The 20,367-nt window shown below is 39.8% G+C and overlaps 1 protein-coding gene across 3 annotated transcripts in view; it reads right to left on the bottom strand.

Annotated features, from left to right (window-relative positions):
- CD96 (CD96 molecule) overlaps positions 1–20,367 on the bottom strand; it is an 88,849-nt gene that overhangs the window by 14,541 nt on the left and 53,941 nt on the right. The window contains exons 9-10 of one of the 3 annotated variants that reach the window (XR_002337494.1): positions 6,801–6,956; positions 6,293–6,364 (exon numbers count right to left, since the gene is read on the bottom strand). Coding sequence is in view for 2 of the 3 variants with exons in the window: in NM_001243480.1 (NP_001230409.1) it covers positions 6,293–6,364; positions 6,879–6,956 (150 nt within the window). In the remaining variant the exon portion in view is untranslated. 3 annotated transcript variants of the gene reach the window in all.

Consider the following 20,367-nt stretch of genomic DNA (forward strand, 5'->3'; position numbering starts at 1 on the left):
GCCATGAAGCTCCCAGGAATCAGTATTTTAACAGAAGATAGAATTTAAATCAAAGGAATACATCTTTAATTTGAAGCTGACCTAATCAGGAACTAGGTGACAGAATGGGAGCAGAACAGTGTTTAGAGAAGAGGAAACTGAATGTGATCTAAGACATGTTAGATTTTAGAATCCGAGGATAAGAATGGTGAGTTTAGGGAATTAGCACCCTGGCCAACAGGGAACAGAGGGACTGCAGAGATAGGGTGTAGCTGAAATAAGGCCCAGAATTGTTGTAGGTCCTGGAACTACTGTAGGTCCTTCAACTCCTCAACTCTGGCCTCACCATCACTCTCTGCCTGTGGAATGTAGTAGGGGTTGCTATAAAATTATGAGGCACAGCCACCAAAAGCCTGAGGAGAACCAGCTAGGACCAGGGACAGGAAAAGCAATACATTCGTAAGATTTAAGAAGAGTATGTAAATTTTGATGAATAAGAGATGCAAGGTTAAAGAAGAGAATAAAGACCTTACGTGAGATAGATCAACAAGAGGTACTCTGAGGCCTGGGAGTGTGTGTGTGTGTGTGTGTGTGTGTGTGTGTGTGTGTGTGGTATGCGTCCATGTGTGGGGACAGTGAACTTGATGATTTTGGTAATGAGATAAATTGGAGGCTTATGGACCATGGAGACTCATATCATTTTTCTGCTTGTCTAAGTGAGACAGACTGACTGATTTCCATGTGGCTTTAGGCTCCATTGGGCCAGATGGATGACAGGAAAAACCAGAAAGAAAAAAGTAATTAAGCTTCAATTTTCTGTTTCATGGCCTGATCACTTGAGTATCAGGATGAAAACGTGTCCCAGGATGTTATTAGCCTCATACATTCTGGATATTTAGGTCATCAGATTTGGTATCCCCATTTCATAGGTGGTTAAAGTAAAATATGCATTCCTGTTCTAGACTGTAGGAAATATAGAAGCTGACCCAGGATTAGATTCCAATATTCTTGAATCTTAGCCCACACCTCTTCCGGTAAATAAATAACAAAACAATAAGAAAAGAATGTATTAAAACATACACTTACAAATTTAGTGTAAATGCAATGTACTCAGAACCTTTAGTGACATCCAAATATATATGAGCTATATAAAATGCATGAATAAGCAAATATCCCATAGACTGTGTTCACAAACAGCAAGGGCCCTCAAAACATTGCTAGTGGGTTTATTTCACCAGAAATCCATCCATTATCATTCGTTTTCTGCCTCTGAACATTTCATAAATCTTTTGAAATAAATATACTGGAAGAAAAAAAATCCCATTACCAATGCCTGCCATGAATCTTGCCAAATGCATCATCTAATATTGGATGTCATATTACAGTCCAATCCAACGAGTAGAAACATGTTTCAAAAACAATTTGGGAGTGAGCAATCAATATTAACTTGTTGGATCCTAATGTGTTTTTGTGAATGATTATAAATAGAGAAACTCACTGTGGGGAATTTTTTCTCTAAGCTTATAGATAAAAAATGGCAATTGGTTAACAAGATTTTCTTACATACATAAGAAGGTGGGTTATTACTGCCAGGAAAAAAACGTTTGTTGGGTTTTAGAGTCCTTCTTTAGTTTTCATAATTTCTAAGGCTATTTTTCTCTGGTAAGAATGACAAGGAGACGTCTAAGGATAAATGAAGTTTTCAAGTGGTGAAGGACAGAAAATGTGAAGGATTATAACAGTTCATTTCATTATGAAATCTATTAAAAAGACCAAGAATATACTTGTGTAAATTATGAAGCACTTTCAAGCAACGCTTTTCTAGCTTCTGGGGCAAAAAGTAGCTTGGGTGACCTCTATGCTACATGTTGATGCTATGCACAGGATGAAAAAATTTTATTCTGGTCACAAGTTATACTGTAATAACAATTTAAATAAAGCAAGCAAATAAAAAGTTCAAAACAGTCAACAAAGCAGATCATTTCTTTTCACAGTGTGTGTGTATGTGTGTGTGTTCTTGCTCATATGTATACATATCTTTTAAATCATTCAACAAATATTTGCTGAGCACCAATTGTCTGCCTGCCACTGTTAAGGATATTAGAATACCACAATGAACAAGACAGTAAAATGTCTAGGTCCCTGTTCTTGTATATCTTACATTCTAGTATAATTTCAATAGACAATCAAATAATTCACGTAAACAAAGGAAAATAGCAGACTCTAAGGGTTATGCTGAGAATTAAATTATGGGATAATTTATATGCAATCCATAACTTTAAGTTAGAGTTCAGCTTCTTTTTTTTTTTTTTTTTTTTTTTTGTTGTTGTTGTTGCTGCTGTTGCTATTTCTTGGGCCGCTCCCGCGGCATATGGAGGTTCCCAGGCCAGGGGTCGAATCGGAGCTGTAGCCACCGGCCTACGCCAGAGCCACAGCAACGCGGGATCCGAGCCGCATCTGCAACCTACACCACAGCTCACGGCAACGCCGGATCGTTAACCCACTGAGCAAGGGCAGGGATCGAACCCGCAACCTCTTGGTTCCTAGTCGGATTCGTTAACCACTGTGCCACAACGGGAACTCCAGAGTTCAGCTTCTTTCTACAACGCTGTCCAATAATTTTTTTTTCTTTTTATGGCCATACCTGCAGTATATGGAAGTTACTGGGCTTCAGATCAAATCGAAGCTGAAGATGCCAACCTATGCCACAGCCACGGAAACAACGGACCTGAGCCACATCTGCAACCTACAAAGCAGCTTGTGGCAACACCGGATCCTTAATTCACTGAGTAAGGCCAAGAATAGAATCCACAACCTCAGAGAGACAGCACTGGGTCCCTAACCCGCTGAACCACAATGGGAACAATTTTCCTTTTGGCTGCCACATATGGATCCCTGGCATATGGAATTCCTGGGCCAGGGATCAGATCTGAGCCACAGCTGCAACCTATGCCACAGCTATGGCAATGCTGGATCCTTAACCCACTGTACCAGGCCAGGGATTGAATCTGTGTCCCAGCACTGCAGAGACTCTGCTGATTCCATTGCACCACAGCAGGAACTCCATGTCTAATAAATTTTTGTCACCATTGTTACATGATTTCCCCACTGTAACCAAGAAGTATTAATTCACTTATCAATTCAACAACACATGTTGAGTGCAAACTCTATGTCAGGCATTATCTCAGGCACTGTGGGTACAGGTAAATAAACAAGATCTCACGGGAATTCCCGTCATGGCTTAGCAATTAACTAACCCGACTGGCATCCATGAGGACCCAGATTCGATCCCTGGCCTCGCCCAGGAGGTTAAGGATCTGATGTTGCTGTGAGCTGTGGTGTAGGTTGCAGACATGGCTTGGATCCTGAGTTGCTGTGGCTCTGGTGCAGGCCGGCAGCTATAGCTCCAATTGGACCCCTAGCCTGGAAACCTCCATATGCTGTGGGTGTGGCCCTAAAAAGACAAAAAGACAAAAAAACCTCATGGAATTACTTATAGTATCAAGTATTGGGGAAATAACAATAAAAAAAAGAATACTAGACTAGGGTGACAAACTACTGTACGTAGAGTTTCAGCATAGTTTATTATAAATAACTCAATTTTATATTAATACAGGACAAATGGTACTCTATCAAGTATGAACTTTTGTGCCCAGCTAATGCTTTTATTCTCAATTAATGTCTGATTGGTAAAAAATTTCCAGTTCATATTGTCCTTTTCTATACAGCTGAGTACACTATGGCTGTTGTTTTGTTTTGCTTCATAATATCCATTGAATTATTATCTCATTCTATTCCCATTCTCTTATTATTGGACATGCCTTTCCTTAGTACCCTCCCCAACTCATACACATAGATTTTGGAATTATTACAAACAACAAACATTATATATATTTACTCCCTGTCCCATCCCTTCTTTGCCCATTCAAAAGCAAATGCTATTCTGAATGTTGTCTATTATTCACTTATTTATGCAGTTTTAAAATGTTTATCACATATTAATCACATCTAAGCCATACAGCATTTGGTTGTACTTGCTTTTAAATTTTACTTTAAAATATCATTCAATATATTGTCACCTGGCATTAATTTTTTTGACTCAACACAGTGTTATCAAGATTCATTCATGCTGTTGTATGTTGCTGACATTTACTCATTTTTTGTTGCTCCATAGTGTTTTATGATATTATTATATTACAATTATTTATCTCTACAGCTATTTTGAATATTGACAGTTTTTTGTTATTATGAGTAGTATTTCTCCTCCAGCATTTGTGTACATATCTCCTGGACACATGGAATAATTTGTTTTGGGGGGTGTACAACTTAGGAGTAGAACTGTTGGATTGTCTGGTGTGAAAATGTTTAGCTATAAAACCTAATGGTAGAAAGAGCTGCTACCAATTAATCCTCTCACCAGCAACAGATATCAAGTTGTATTGATCTGCATCTTATATATTACTTGGCAATTCCAGACTTAATTTTTGCAAATTGATTACATGTAACATGACTTGATTCTTCATTGTCATGTCCTGATTGGGGATGAGAATCTCTAGATGTTTTCTAGCCACTTCTGTTTCATCTTTTGTGATGTGCTTATCTGCTCATTTCCTACTGCTTTTTGTCTTTTAAAAATTGGCTGGGAGTTCCCTGGTGGCTAAGGGGTTAAGAACCTTGCATGGTCACTACTGTGGCTCTGGTCCCTGCTGTAGTACAGGTTCAATCTCTGGCCCAGGAACTTCCACATGCCATGGGTGGAGCCACAAAAAATTGGTTTGTAGGCATTCTTTATTCTCGATTTAAAGTGTTGATCTTTTGTCAACTATTTACTCTTGATCCTTTTTCAAACATGTGTAGCAAATATCTTCTTCCACATTATAGCTTGCCCTCTTTCTTTTTTTTTTTTTTTAAACTTTCCTTAAGGAGTCTTTGGATGAAAAGAATTTTCTTAATTTTACTGTATTCTAGTTTTTTCAATTGTTTTTATGGCTAGTGCTTTGTGTCTCTTCTTTAAGCCCTTCCCTACCTCAAAGCCAGAAAGAAAGTCACCCTTATTTTATTACATGCTTTAATATTGAGCTTTTGACATAAGTACCTTCAACTAGGTGGCGTTTATTTGTGTTTGAGTACATCTTAATGCATTTTTCTTATAAATAAACAATGTTCCCGGGTGCATTTGCTGAACAATCTCTCCTGTTCACAGTACTCGGTGGGACCCCTCTGATGTACATGACATAATGCTGCCTGTGCACCTCTCTGTGTGCTTTCTCTTCTGATATTGCTTTCCTGGTCTTGTATTTGAGTACTAAGTTCATGGGTGTCTATTATATTATCAACATATTTGTTAAGAAAAATAGTTTATATTAAATTACAGAGGGTCGCGCCCAGACTAATGATGAAAAGGTGTCATGAACTAAAGATTATGATTAGTGTGAATCTGTAACCCTGAGGTCCACAAAAGAGAGGAAGTAAATAAATTATGCTCAAAGAGAGATATTACACAGATCCCTTTTCTCTATTTGATTTATTTCCTAAGGAGAAGTTTCCAGCAGTGAGATGACTGAGCCAGTGGCCATAACAGACCTGTAGTGGTTTTCAAAGTACAACTTAAATGCCCTTCAAAAGGGATGCACACATTTCATCTGTGGCAAAGGGCCCAGGAGTTAAATTCAGAGCCCTGCACCAGCGGTATCCAGGGACTTCGCCTCTCTGTGCTTCAGCCACATCCTTTGCCACTTCTCTCCACACTGATCTTCATCTGGTATCACTAAGAGGCTGTATATTTCCCTTTCAGACCCTGTCAATACCTGCTAATGAAACATCTTCAGATGCTGCTGCTACTTGGTCAGACTGCAAGTAACAAGCCATTTTTGTACAGCACATTGGGTTCCCTCTTTTCCCTTTTTTTTTTTAAAGTAATGTGCATATTTAGCTAGTTCCCTCCTTCCCTAGAGCTACTTATTGTTTGCTTTTTCATTTCCATTAGTCCTGTCTGTATCAGATGTCACCTTTCTCTGTAAGGCCTTTCCGGATGACACTGTTTAGAATGGCAGTGCCCCTCACCCTTGATTCCCACTGTCTCCCTTCTCTGCTTTATTTTTTTCATATCCCTTGTCGTTATTCTGTTTACAGATGTGGCCCCAGCAAGGACAACAATGTCTTAAACACGGTCGATGCCTTATAAATATTTGCTAATACGATTACAAACAAAGGACACAGTAGTTTAGTGTCCTTAGTAGTTTAAGTAATAGTATATGTGTCAGATGAATGAGTGAGGCCTGAAGCACCCCAAGGGACTCAGAGTTGTACTTACAATATTTGGGGTCTTTCCCACTGGAAGTCTGGGAGTAATTGAAGCCTCGGGTAGTCACAGTGGAATCACTGGCTGAAAGACAAAATTTTCAGAATTCAACCTTCTTCTAAAGCTATAATTTAATTTTACACTTTGATGTGTTGAATTTTTAATCTATACGACTTTGGGGAAATTTGAAATTGAAAATATGCCTCCTTATGTAGGAACACTAGCTGGTATATTAAGTCAAAGTCTGTAGTTTATGTTTAATGCCAACTTGTCACTGATTTTCTTTTTCTGTTCTTGTCACCAACTCAGATCACTGGGAGCACTGTCAAGATTACTTCAAAATTACCTTAAAATCCCAGGACAAATGAAAGGTACAATATAATAACAAGTCACCAACCCATATTTTTAAGATTACAGTGATTGTCATGTCAATATATAGTCACTGGATTACAATTTGCCACAGAGTAACTCGAAACCAAAATATCAACATCAAATGGAATAATATAGCCTTTGCCCAAACCTCAGTATTATCAGAGCTGTAGTAAAACCTGTGCTTGTGTTGTCTCTTGAGTCACGAGGAAATCCTTGCTTTACTCACTCTGAGCACTTTGAGGGGTGACTTCTGGAGTCGATGTACTCACATCTACAAAGGCTGTTGAAGGTGGGGCTGCATAGCCTATTTTGAAAACAAAAACCCCAAACTATCATAGGTGTATGTACATTCACATGTTTAAATAAGCCACCATACTTAACAGGGGCGGCAAGCAGAGCATGGAGCATTCGAGTTGGAAAGAATCTCAGTGGATACATAGCCTAATGGCTTCATTTTATAAATTATGAAAGTAAGTCCAAAGGTCTATGCTTGTGGTTACATACCCAATATTCAATATTGTTTATTTGATATTAACCCAGTTCTCCTAATTTCAAGTGTATTACTACATACACACTTTCGAAATATATTGTTTTAGTATCTACTGTGTGCAAGATTATTTGATGTGCCATGAACAATGATGACAAGACCCTCGTCCTTGCGGAATTTATTTTGCAATGAATTTCCACAATTACATATTTTCATTTACTAATACGGTTTCATAATTACTTCAATTCTTAGCTTTTGAAATCATCTCCATCTTTCTAAACTATTATTTCTCATTCTCCTCCTCCTTTTCTTCCACCAAAATGAAAGGCTAATTTGTATTCATTTGAGAATATCTCTGTAGATAAAGCAAGGTAGACTAAAGAAGAAAACTACTCAGCCACAGTCCACTGAAACATGTTTATGTCTCCTGGGAAGACAAATCATTAATAGATTTTATTTATATGTATTTCTCCTTTGTTCCAGAACATGTTTATGGTGGCTTATATAAACATGCCCTGTAAGAAGATGAAAGAAATGGACAGAAAGGGAAAATAAGGGCAAAGAAAATAAAGTTAGAAAAAGAATATGGAGTTTTGTTGAAACCTGAGTGGGGATATTACATAAAATGCATTTATTGATGTAATGTTTTCTTAGTAGATATGGGCTTCATATTGGTCAGAAATTTCTAGCAACAATGCTTAGAAATAAAAAGTATATGCTATATCATTGATAAACATTATAAGCTGAAACAGTCCATTTTTTAAGAAAAACACAGCTATTTTTATTGTGATTAAAAAGAATTTTCTCCCCAGTCTTTATAAAAAAGGATACTGTATAATGTGTACAATATTCTTACAACATCCTTACAGCATGGCAGCCGATGTGTTCACGCATCCTCAAGCTTTACTTACCAGTGAATAATGTAGCAAATTCCCAGGTACCCCAATTCTGGGAAAGGGCATGCCTTAACTAGAAAGCATGGGTAATCAAAACTCTGAAATCAACATATATAAGATAAACTGACATCATGGTTTGTAAGTAGTTCACATAAGAGATGATCAACAACAAGCATTTTGCAAGGCAGCTTACCAATCGACCCCTCAGACACCCCAGCTCTAGAAATACAGTCACATGTGGTGAGATGTGTTAGAGGCTGCTTCAGATGATCCCGTATGAGGAACAAAAATAGGCAGTCTGCACTGGGCTAGGCAGAAAAAGTGTTTTTAAGACAGGAGACACACAGCTTCATTTATCCAATACACACTTAACGAGCTCCCAGTGTGCACTAGAACTAGAGAGGAAGCGCATAGAAAGGTAATCTTTGCTCTGCAAAGTTTAGTGAGAAAAAAGGTCAGGGTGGCAGATTGCTGGTTGGTCACCAAACCTAGTCCTCTTCTTTCTGGCACAGAGAAACTACACTTCCTATGCAGTTAGGTGTGGTGGCCAGGTACTGAGTCCAGGCAATGAACTGTGAGTGGGAGTGATGGTTGTCATTTCAAGGCTTGCCCTATAAAACATCCCAAAAACAATCCTCAGTGATCTTTCCTCATGTGCTATGCAGACAGAATTACATAGAGTGACTTGGAAGTCACAAAGTCAATGTGACAGAGTGGCTGCCGCCTGGGTTGTTAAATAATTACAAAGCAGAGCACTCAGCTATGAGCTTGGCTTTTTATTAGCTCTTTCTGTTAGGATAAACTAATTTATGTTGTATCAAGTGTAAATGAACAAAGTGAAATTCTGAAATCTGTTGTTACTACAGTTTGTTTCCTTTCCCTCGCAAACAGTAAAAACAGAATTGCAGTATGCGATTGGGAGTACTATAACAGAGGGAGTTCCCATTGCGGCTCAGTGTTAACAAACCCAATTAGTATCTATGAGACACGGGTTTGATCCCTGGCCTTCCTTAGTAGGTTAAGGATCCAGCATTGCTGTGAGCTCTGGTGCAGGCTGGCAGCTGTAGCTCTGATTCAACCCCTAGCCTGGGGAACTTCCATGTGCTGTGGGTGTGGCCCTAAAAAAGAAAAAGAAAAAAAAGAGTACAGTGACAGGAAAAATACACCATGCTGTGGGGTTCCAGCGGAGGAACACATAACCATGACTTGGGAGGTCAGGGGAGACTTTCTGGAGGAAGGAACATATCAACTAGGCCTGAAGGATGATGAGAAATAGCAAGACAAATTGGAGAAAAAGAGGACGCAAGGAGAAGAATGTATCAAACAGTGTGGACAGAAAAGGTGGGAGAGAACCGAAGTTTGATCAGAATGTTGGAGGCACTCTATCCAAAGAAAAGAAATGAAGATGGAGAAATAAAAAAAGAACCTACATCCTGAAGATTTCACCGAGGAAAGATAGCCAACTAGTCCTTATAAGATGCTCTGACTTCTGGCTGAGGGGAGGGTGGCCTGGACTATATGGCGAAGGCTGTGGGGAGGAAGAGATGTGGACAGTTTCAAATGTGGGCCCAACAGGGCTTGGTGACTGGCTGAACATAGGAAAAAAGGAAGAGAGAGAAGTCAAAATAACTCCAAGTTTTCCAGCTTGGGTGCTTTTGGAATCATGGCATCATCATCTGAGAAAATAAACAGAAAAAATATTTTTGGAAGTGACCAGAGGCCTAAGATGAATTAAATTTTGGACAGACTGATTAGTATGCATATGAGACATTCAATTCCAGCAGAGGGTTAATCACATGAGTCTGAATCCTAGGAGTGAAACTAGGCTGCAAATGACTATTTGTGAGACATCAGCATGTGATCAGTAAATGGAGAAACTGAGAGCTCCAAGGAGGATGGGTCCTAGGAGAGGACAAGAGGGCCTAGGATGGAACAAAGAGGAACACTTCCATGGAAGGTCCTGGCAGCAGAGAAGGAGATTGAAAAGGAGGAGCCAGGGAGGCAGGAAGAAAGCCAGGGGCTATGGCTTGGAGAAGCCAAGATGATGGAGAGTTTCCAGAAGCAGGGCCAGCCAGTCCAATTCAGCAAATATTTGTGAGTGAGCACTGTGTGCCAGATGCTGGGCTGTGCAGTCAAACACTGCCAAGAAGATGGGTTCCCATACAGCTCTTAACTGCTAGGAAGCCACTGCATTAGACCCATCAACCTGAATACAGAGTCTAGGAGACAGATTTGCGAACCACTTGGAGATTTGCAAGAGCTGTGTAGCTTAGTTATTAAAAGCATGAGTTCCAGAGCCAGATACTTTGAGCTGAATCTTGGCTTAGTTCTAAGTTAGATGTATGATCTTGGGGAAGTCTATTGATCTTTCTCTCTTTTTCAAATTCCTCACTTGTAAAATAATAATACTTGCCAGCAGGGTAACGTATAAAGCACTTAGACGAGTGCTTGGCATGGGCTAAGTGCTAAAACTTAATTTTAGAAGCTATACAACAGGTCATCTGCAGTTTAGTTCAGGTGCTGAAAATACAAGCATATCATAGCAATAGACAACTTGAATCTCCTGACGATTTCTACCACTGTCCCATTTCTCTTGCTCTTTCTAGAAGGAGGCCACTTCAAAGTAACCAATTTCTCCTTCCCCAGGCCTGCCCAAGTCAAGAACTACATTCCAAAAAGATATGCCAGAAAAAGGCTAATTGTCTGGGGTGAAGAGTAGCAGTTTTCTGGGCATTAGCTCTACAGGCAGAGTCACCTACAACTTTCCTCTCTCACCTCACTGAGCCACCAGTGGTTCAGATTCTTGTGTGGTCACTGTAACTTCCAGCTCACTGCCTCCCACCACCCATCGACATAAGTGATAGGAAAGAATGCACAAAAAGACTGCCTATAGGATATACGAAGTATCTGGAGAGTAAGCTCAGGCTGAGCATTGGGATCCTGTTCCTGGTCACAGCAGAACTGCTCTTAGGGAATTGAGCACTGGCTTTCTCCCACTGGCCCACCCCAGCAGGCAATCTAAGAGCAGGGCTGCTGGGGGAGGTCAGCCATTGTGGGAACTCTGCTGGCTGTGCTCCACCATGCCCCCTGGGGGAGGGCCCAGGCAGTCTCTGCATGAAGAGCTGCTCTGCTTCTCCACCACTGGTCCATTATGATTTTATAAACCTAGAGATCACAGAGTGAATTTGAATTTATTTCTCTCATCGAGATGGGTTTTTCTTTGTCCTTATTTGCAGTAATTTCCTCAGGTGCCTATTTTTAAAATTTCACATGGTTATATATTTTGTTAAGTTACCTCGTATCTGTATAAGACAAGGTAAAAAATGTGTAGATTCCCACCAACAGAGCAGGAGGGTCCCCTTTTTTCCACACCACCTCCAGCATTGCTTATTTGTGGACTTATTAATGATGGCCATTCTAACTGGTGTGAGGTGGTATCTTATGGTAGTTTTGATTTGCATTTCTCTAATAATCAGGGATGCTGAGCATTTTTTTCATGTGCTTGTTGGCCATCTGTATATCTTCCTTGGAGAACAGTCTATTCAGGTCTTTTGCCCATTTTTCCATTGGGTGGTTGGCTTTTTTGCTGTTGAGCTGCATAAGCTGTTGTTTATATTTTAGAGAGTAAGCCCTTGTCAGTTGCATCGTTTGAAACTATTTTCTCCCATTCTGTAAGTTGTCTTTTTGTTTTTTTCTTGGTTTCCTATGCTGTACAAAATTTGTCAGTTTGATTAGGTCCCACTGGTTTATTTTTGCTCTTATTTCTGTTGCCTTGGGAGAATGACCTGAGAAAATATTCATGAGGCTGATGTCAGAGACTGTTTTGCCTACGTTCTCTTCCAGGAGTTTGATGGTGTCTTGTCTTATATTTAAGTCTTTCAGCCATTTTGAATTTATTTTTGTGCATGGTGTGAGGGTGTGCTCATGTAAGCTGGTACAGCCACTATGGAGAACAGTGCGGAGGTATCTTAGAAATCTATACATAGAACTACCATATTTCCCAGCAGTCCCACTCTTGGGCATATATCTGGACAAAACTTTCCTTTAAAAATACACATGCACTTGCATGTTCATTGCAGCACTATTCACAATAGCCAAGACATGGAAACAACCCAAATGTCCATTGACAGACGATTTTATTAGGAAAATGTGGTATATATACACAATGGAATACTACTCAGCCATAAAAAAGAACGACGTAATGCCATTTGAAGCAACATGGATGGAACTAGAGACTCTCATACTGAGTGAAATAAGTCAGAAAGAGAAAGACAAATACCATATGATATCAATTATAACTTGAATCTAATATACAGCACAAATGAATGCTCCCATAGAAAAGAAAATCATAGACTTGGAGAATAGACTTGTGGCTGCCCAGGGGGAGAGGGAGGGAGTGGGAGGGATCGGGAGCTTGGGGTTAATGGATGCAAACTATTGCTCTTGGAATGGATTTATAATGAGATCCTGCTGTGTAGCATTGAGAACTATGTCTAGATACTTACATCGCAACACAATAATGGGAGGAAAAAGTATGTATACATATATGTGTAACTTGGTCCCCATGCTGTACAGTGGAAAAAAAATTTTTAAATGTGTAGAAGAAAACAACTAGTCATAAATAATCACTGGATCGTGTAAGAGAGACAGGATGTGTTCCTCTTAACAGAGGAAAAAAAGGTGAAAGAGGAAGTGAGGAGGGGAAAGGAAAAGAAGAACATCTATCCATGTTTTAAATGATTCTTAGAAGGATAAAAAAAAATGATCCTTTTACTCTGGGACTCCATTCCTTGTATAGGAGAAAGTGTGGCTTTCACTGTCCGTCAGCAGTGTCTTATCTCCCCTCCCACGGACCAGCACCATTCATTCATTCATTCCTCCTCTCTCCCCCACTCCCTCTCGTTCACTCTGAGGACTGACCTCCACAGTATTCACCAAGTGACTTAGTAAGTCACAGAAAGGAATAGTTTTAATAGTGGTGATAGGATCATAACAATGGTGATGACGATGAAGAATGAGGAAGCAATAATCAGAGAACTTTATATTTATTTGTGAGTCACACCACCAATATCTAGAAATCTCATTCTAATAGGTAACTGCCAGCCACCTTTTAAAATGCTTCTTACTTACAAGTAGCACTTTCTGATTGCCCACACTGGGTACTGGCACTGGTTAGTAACATATGATTTCATTCTGGCAGGATTCACTGGAATCCTGATGAAGTATGATAATGGTGAATTTCATTTATATTAAAATGACTGATTAAATGTTCTTTTCTGAAGGTCATAAAATAATGTGACATAAATCCTTGCTTATTGCAGATTTACTGCAGGGGAAGGAGAAATCATTCATTTGATTCCATCTGAGGCATGCTGTTCATGTACCATGGGGGAGGGGGAACACTGCTTTGATTTCTGAGTCACTGTGTCTCTTGCCTGGCTCAGATACCAGCACTGCCCTATGTATGATTCCTCTCACAGGCAGGCTTGTGGAGCTGGCTGAAGGCTGAGTATGTGCCAATAAGCTTCTGGAAACAAAAGGATCAATGACATCCATCACTATCTCCAGGGAGCCCAAGATCATTTCAGTCTTATTGGTCTCCAGCTGAATTTTGTTTCATCCTTGGCCTGAGGGTCTGTACCAGGTTGCTTAGGTTATTAAAAGAGTGATCCTTGCCCATCATGAGAAAGTCAGAGCCAGCTAGAGAACTATTTCCTCAGGTAGATTAAATCCACCCACTCCCCTTGGCTTTACACCATGGTTCAAGGTTAAGGCCCCCTGGCATTACATGACCCAACCTCTAACAATCTCCACATTGTTCTCTCTAGATACTCCCTGCCTACATTTCTTGTCATTTATTCACCCAGCATTTGGGAGCTTCTGTCTTCCAGGCATTGTGCTTGGCACTGGGGATACAACGATTAGCTTCTCTGGAGTTTAAATTCACAGAGAATAAGGACATTAACCAGAGACTCAGATAAACCAGTCCAAAGATATGAATACATGAAGGAGGGAAGGCCTAGTCGGAGTCCCAGGAAGGCTGCCCTGAGGAATGTAGAGGGAGAAGGGAGGCAGGGGAGGGGCGGTGGGAAGTTTCAGGCAGAGGGCACAGCAAGTGCAAAGGCACTGTGGTGATTTCACACTCTGTGGTTTAGTAACAGCAGTGTGAAACATCTGTCTACTCCAGGGCTGGGCCTTTACAAGCCCTCAGAAATGTTTGTTCTGTGTGTTGAACTGAACTGAGTGTTGTCAGAGAGCACACCATGGCCTCAGGGGCAGCAGGGCAGTGATCGAACTGTGGCATGTGGATGGCAGCTAACGCTACTGGTTTCTCAGAGTTTTTTGGTTTTGTTTGGTTTTGCTTCTGTTTTTGAAAGCAACCCCTTCTAAAGCCTGACCTGGAGATTCTGCAACTAAAAGAGGATGTGTGTACCTGACAATCTCTTGACATCAAGTGCAGCATTTTAAAAGATTTGTCTTCATATTCCTCTTGGTCAAGTCTTTAAAAGGTTCATATTATGTAATTCAGCATGTAAGTAAGCCATGATTGCTTTTTGTCTTTTCTTTTTCAAGGTTATGTTTACACTCACAACACAGCAAAACCTCTTCAACATTCAATAGTTGCTTCCTCAATACGACATACTTGCAGAAAAGTAATATGCCAGTGACAGATACTTGTTTGCTGGTTGTTTATTTCTTTCTGCAGTTTGAATGATTATTGTTATTTAACCTTGCACATGTCCAGATATACATAAGAATGATCTTTTGTTTCCAGGAAAGAAGAAGGGGTTTAGAATAAAACACCGCCTTGTATAAAATATCTTGCTATAGTAATCCATAAACTGTTATGAGGTTAGATGAGATCTGAAACTTTTTGAAGCCCATTTCTATTAAAACTTAAAATATTTTTTCATTAATGTAAACATAATTCACTTAAGTCAGAAAACCTCTCTAGTCAGTTCTGAATTGAGTAGAGGAGACAGAAACATGTTCTGTAAGAACAATTCTGATTGGCTCCTTACAATATTAGGAAGCAGAACCGAATCTCTTAATCTGGGACTCCTGCATTCTCTCCAGTGACTGTCCCTCTTACTGCCAGAGAAGGGAAAGGCAGGGATTAATTTGGAGAAAATATTGAAATATTTCCTCAACAATTTAAATTAGTTTTTTAACATGGACTACTATGTGCCAAATAAAAAAAACAGGTGAGCAGTTGTGATCTGAGGTAAGTAGAAGACAAAGGATAAAGTGGTGATAACGACAAAAAAGACCAATTATTTGGTCACTGCTTCCTCCTTCAAGGAATTAAAAAATACAAGGAAAGGTACAGATTTATTTTAAGATGAATTTTGCTCACTGGACTCTTCTTTCGATCACAGCATGACTTCTTGGACTGGACTGTGTGAGCCTTAGCTTTATAGCTGCTCTTTATGTATTACCACATTTCATACTCATAATAATCCTATGAGCTACATGATATTACTTCTGTTTTTAAGATATGGAAATAGTATTAGAGAAGTGAAATTGCCCTGGGTTACAGAGCTAGGCAGAGGTAAGAACTGAACCCAAGCCTGTCTGACAACAAAGACTACATTCATACATTCACTCCACTCTGATAGCCTTAAAGTATAGTTAGCTTTTATGGTTTAATCATAGAGTACTGAATATAGTTCCCTGTTCCATACAGTAGGACCTTGCTGTTTACCCATTCTATATATAATAGTTTACACGTACTAATCCCAAACTCCCAACCCCTCCTTTCCAACCTCCCCTCCCCCTTGGCAACCACAAATCTTGCTCTGTGTGTCTGTAAGTCTGTTTCTGTTTTGTAGATTAGCTCATTTGTATTCAATATCCTGTGATAAAACATAATAGAAAGGAATATGAAAAAGATGTATATATATCAACAACTGAATCACTTCGCCACACAGTAGAAATTAACATAATGTTATAAATCAACTATACTTTAATAAATTAAAAAATAAAATAAAAGTCTTCTCTTCAATTTAAAAAAAAAAGTATAGTTGGCCTTGTAATGACCTGCAGTGAAATGGCCAGAGGTTCCATGGCAGATTCGTTGGGGGGAAATTTTTGAGAACCAGGGTTTAGTCATGGAAAAGCTCGAACATGGTCCCTAACACACAACCACCCAGAATGGAAGGACATTATAGCCTCTGCCCCTCTCCTCTCTCTCATCACCACCTCTCAGTTTTCTATGATGAGACTACCCAGTCTCTGGGCCCTGACCAGGAGCCTTTTTCTTTGGGGAGTCTTCTTCTGCTCTTTCTAAAACATTTCCTTTGTTAATCACTTTCTCCTTCGTACTTTACAAAATATCCTTAACAACCCCCTCCCAAATATTTATTGAGTTATCACTACTGGTCAATAACCATAGGTTATCACTGTTCTAAATGATGGAGACACATCAGCAGACAAATCAGACAAAAACCCCAGCAGACAAATCAGACAAACTCCCCTTTCCTGTGGGGAGAAGCCAGACAAATACATTATACAAGATGTTAAAAGAGGTTACAGAGAAAACATAACAGGGAAAGGGGACAGCAAATAGGATGGAGGGGGCTGTGATTTTCAATGAGCTGGTTGTGGAAAGCCACATTGAGAAGGTGACATTTGAACCAAGACTAGGAGATGAGGGTGTGAGCCATGTGGATTTTGGAGGGGAGACAATTTCCAGGTAGAAGGAACAAGTGAGGTGGGAGCAACCGGGATATGTTGGAGGAACAGCGAAGAGGCTAATTTGCGTGGAGCACAATGGGCGAGGGGTGGGTAGAGTAGTGAGAATATAATAAATGGATATAACATGTGACCTTTCAGGCCAGCTTTATAGATATCTGCCCTTCCTCACTACCTCTTCCCTGCTCCACTCATGTGACCGCAATCCTGGTGGGTTTATTTACACCCAAATCCATCTCCAGAAGAAGTAGACATATCATTCCCAGACTATTTTGTTTTTATTAAAACACACATAAACAAATTAGATAAAGACAGACTGGCTAATTAATCAACTACTCTATTTCCTACCTTGGGTTCCTACTATGTTCCCAAAGGGATTGAAGGAAACTAATAATAAAATACAATATTTTGACACTTACTATGAACCAGGTACGATATTAGGTATTTTTCATACCTAGTCTCTTCTACTGCTTTTAATAGCCCATTGAGGAACTACCCCTGTAAACACTCTTCCTTTTCTCCTTTCTCTGGTCTTCTCCATTTGCTTTAAGCATCCTCACCTTGATTACACTTTTAGTACTCTGTTTATTACTTGTGAATCCATCACACTGTTGGCAAGAGCACAGCTTTCTGTGGACCACCTCAGTGAGTAAACCATCACCTCATTATGTTTGCTTCATTTTCACTAAATTTATTTTATTTTACTAATTTAAAAAAATTAAATAAAATTGTATATATTTAATGTGTACACATGATGATTCGATATACACTGAGAGATGATGACTATAGAGAGCCACTTAACATATCATCTCTTTTCACGTAGCTACTTGTGTGTGTGTGTGTGTGATGAGAGCATGAGAAATCTGCTTTTCGCAAAAATGAGTATTCAATAGAGTATTTTCAACTGTAGTTGTCATGCTACACATTAGAGCTCTAGACTTATTAATCCTACTTAACTCCTACTTCGACACTTTGATAGGCATTATCCTGACTCCCTTACCTCCCCGCCTCTGGTAACTACTGTTCTACTCTTAGCTTCCATGTGTTGACTCTTTTTAGATTCCACATATAAGTGAGATCATGCAGTTTTTTTCTTTTTCTTGTGTCTGGCTTATCTTACTTAGCTTAATGTCCTTCGTGTTCACCCAAGATGTTGCATGTGGCCGGATATCCCTTTTTAAGGTTTAGTAATACATAATATATATTTTTTCAACAATGGGAACTTAGGCTGTTTCTATATCTTGGCTATAGTGAATAGTGCTGCAGTGGACACAGAAGCACAGACACCTCTTAGAGGTGGCTGATTTCATTTCCTTTATATACCAAAAAGAGAGACTGCTGGATCAAACAGAAGTTGTATTTTTAAATTTTTGAGGAACTTTAAAAACTGTTTTCCATTAAAGCCTGCGTCAATCTATATCCCCACCAACAGCATACAAGGGTTCTCTTTTCTCCATATCCTTGTCAATACTTATTACCTTTAATTTTTTGGATGATAGTCATTCTAACAGCTGGGAAGTGATATCTCATTGCGGTTTTGGCTTGCATTTCCCTAGTGATTAGTGACAGATGAACATCTTTTCATATACCTTTTGGCCATCTGTATGTCTTCTTCAGAAAAATGTCTAGTCAGGTTTTCTGTTCATTTTTAAACAGGTTGCTTCTAGTCAGGTCTTTTGGCCATACAGGGGAAGAGAAGCATTTCCCCCAAACAAGAAGTTAAAGTCCATGTTCTCCCTGACAAAACAGGATACTATAAAAAGAAATCTCACCCAGTAAAAATACCAAGAGGGAAAAAAAAAGCTTTCAAGCAGACAAACCTCAGAAGCTGACGGTCTGCAGGGAGGAGGGTAAGCAGGAGGCTGAAGGAGAAGCAAGGCTCCCACCAAAGGAAGAGCATCCACAGACCACTCTCAGACTCTGAGAAGCCTGCCAAAGTGCCCCATGAGGTCAAGATGGCAACTTTTCTTTTCTCCATCCTGAGGGCACCTTAGTCAGATTACAGTCAGCTGGACCAGGAGGGTCTTTCCTTACCTTCCCCTCCCCCCTCATTTCATGATCCCCAAAGAGAGTCTAAGGCAACAACTAGGAGTGGAGGAGAGGATGGAGCCAGGAAATCTCAGAGACATCTTTCATGTTGCTCCCTGACCCCCACAGACATAAAAGACACAACCTCACATCACAGGCTTCCACAGTGGAGGTGGACGCATGCTTGGTGGAAGGAGGGGGAGAAATTATAGACTTAATTAGCTTTGGCAAATTTTGATGTTACACTGATAAGCTTTTAAAATTACTGACGCAAATCTGTCCTTGTGGCTGAAAAGGATCAGACAATATTTATTATATGAAAATCACCAAAAAAATAGCCAAAGAAAAATTACCTAAAATTTATTTTAGAGGCTAGGAACAAATTTAACAGAGCTCATTTGGACAGGGAATGATGGGGAAAAAGAAAAATTATTTTTTGTTAACCTACCCAGTTCAGTTTATTTCTTCAACTGAACACAGAGGTAAAAATTAGTGGTAAATTCAGGCTGCTGCTGTCATAGTGATCTAGGTTCATCAAGCTCAACTGTCCAAGACGTGGCCTATTCTTATGTAAAAATCAAACATGGAAATTTAACTTATTTTCTCAAATAGCAATATTTTACTTGACCTTCTACTCTATTGATATAACATTTATCAACACAGCTGCCTAGTCTTCTTGACAAATGTATAGTTGTATTCCATCAATTCACCTGCACACAAAGAGCCTTTAAACCCCCAATGGTATTAACTGGACAACTGCACTTAAAAGAATATATAGATCAGCAACTACATCTAAACGCATCTGAGTCAGCCTCATCAACCCCAGATGTCAGGATAAGGTGAGTATTGACTCTCAGGTCAACAGAAGGAGATGGGTGGTGTGAAATCGCAGTTTTTGCATATGACTGTGTTCCGGTGGGAGGCAGGTACTTTGGGGAACATGTGCTTACTGAAGGGCTAAAGGCAATGTGTACTGCTGAATTACTGGTCCAGAGAGTCTTTTCAGGACTCCCTTGGGGGAAGATGACAGCAAGCAGGACAAAGCTGATCACACATCATGTGGTGCATTCGCAGACGCAGTAATTATGAAATGAACTGAAGAATGGGGTGTTCGATAGCTTTTCGCCAGAGGTACCCCACCCCAAAGGGGGAAAACGGAATGAACAAAGACCCAAAGAAATTCAGTCGTCAAGGAGGCTACTTTGCCCTATGGGTAACAGGTACTGAAAAACTGAGAAAAATTCTTATCAACATGTAATGTGTGTCCCAGGTGAGAGGTGGTGAGGAAGATGGAATGTCCAGAATTTCCTAGGATTCAAAAGAGACCACTGGGGTTTTGTATGGATTCTGTATGTATCTCTGGGCAATGAGAATTATAGCATAATAATGTCAAGAGGAGAAGGTGTAACGAATGGAGGAGGGTCTTTTTCTCCAATTTATTTCCAACTGAGGAAAGGTTAGCCCCACTTCCAGTGGATGCATTTCTCAGAAAACACACTCCAGAGAAGGGAAAGATTAATATAAGCATAGCTGTCATGTTGACCTTTTCACATCAGTGATACCAGCTTCACACCAGAAGGGATTTATTCAACTTCCTAAGACATTTATTG

Source organism: Sus scrofa, chromosome 13 (assembly GCF_000003025.6).
Source record: "Sus scrofa isolate TJ Tabasco breed Duroc chromosome 13, Sscrofa11.1, whole genome shotgun sequence".
Taxonomy (NCBI): domain Eukaryota; kingdom Metazoa; phylum Chordata; class Mammalia; order Artiodactyla; family Suidae; genus Sus; species Sus scrofa.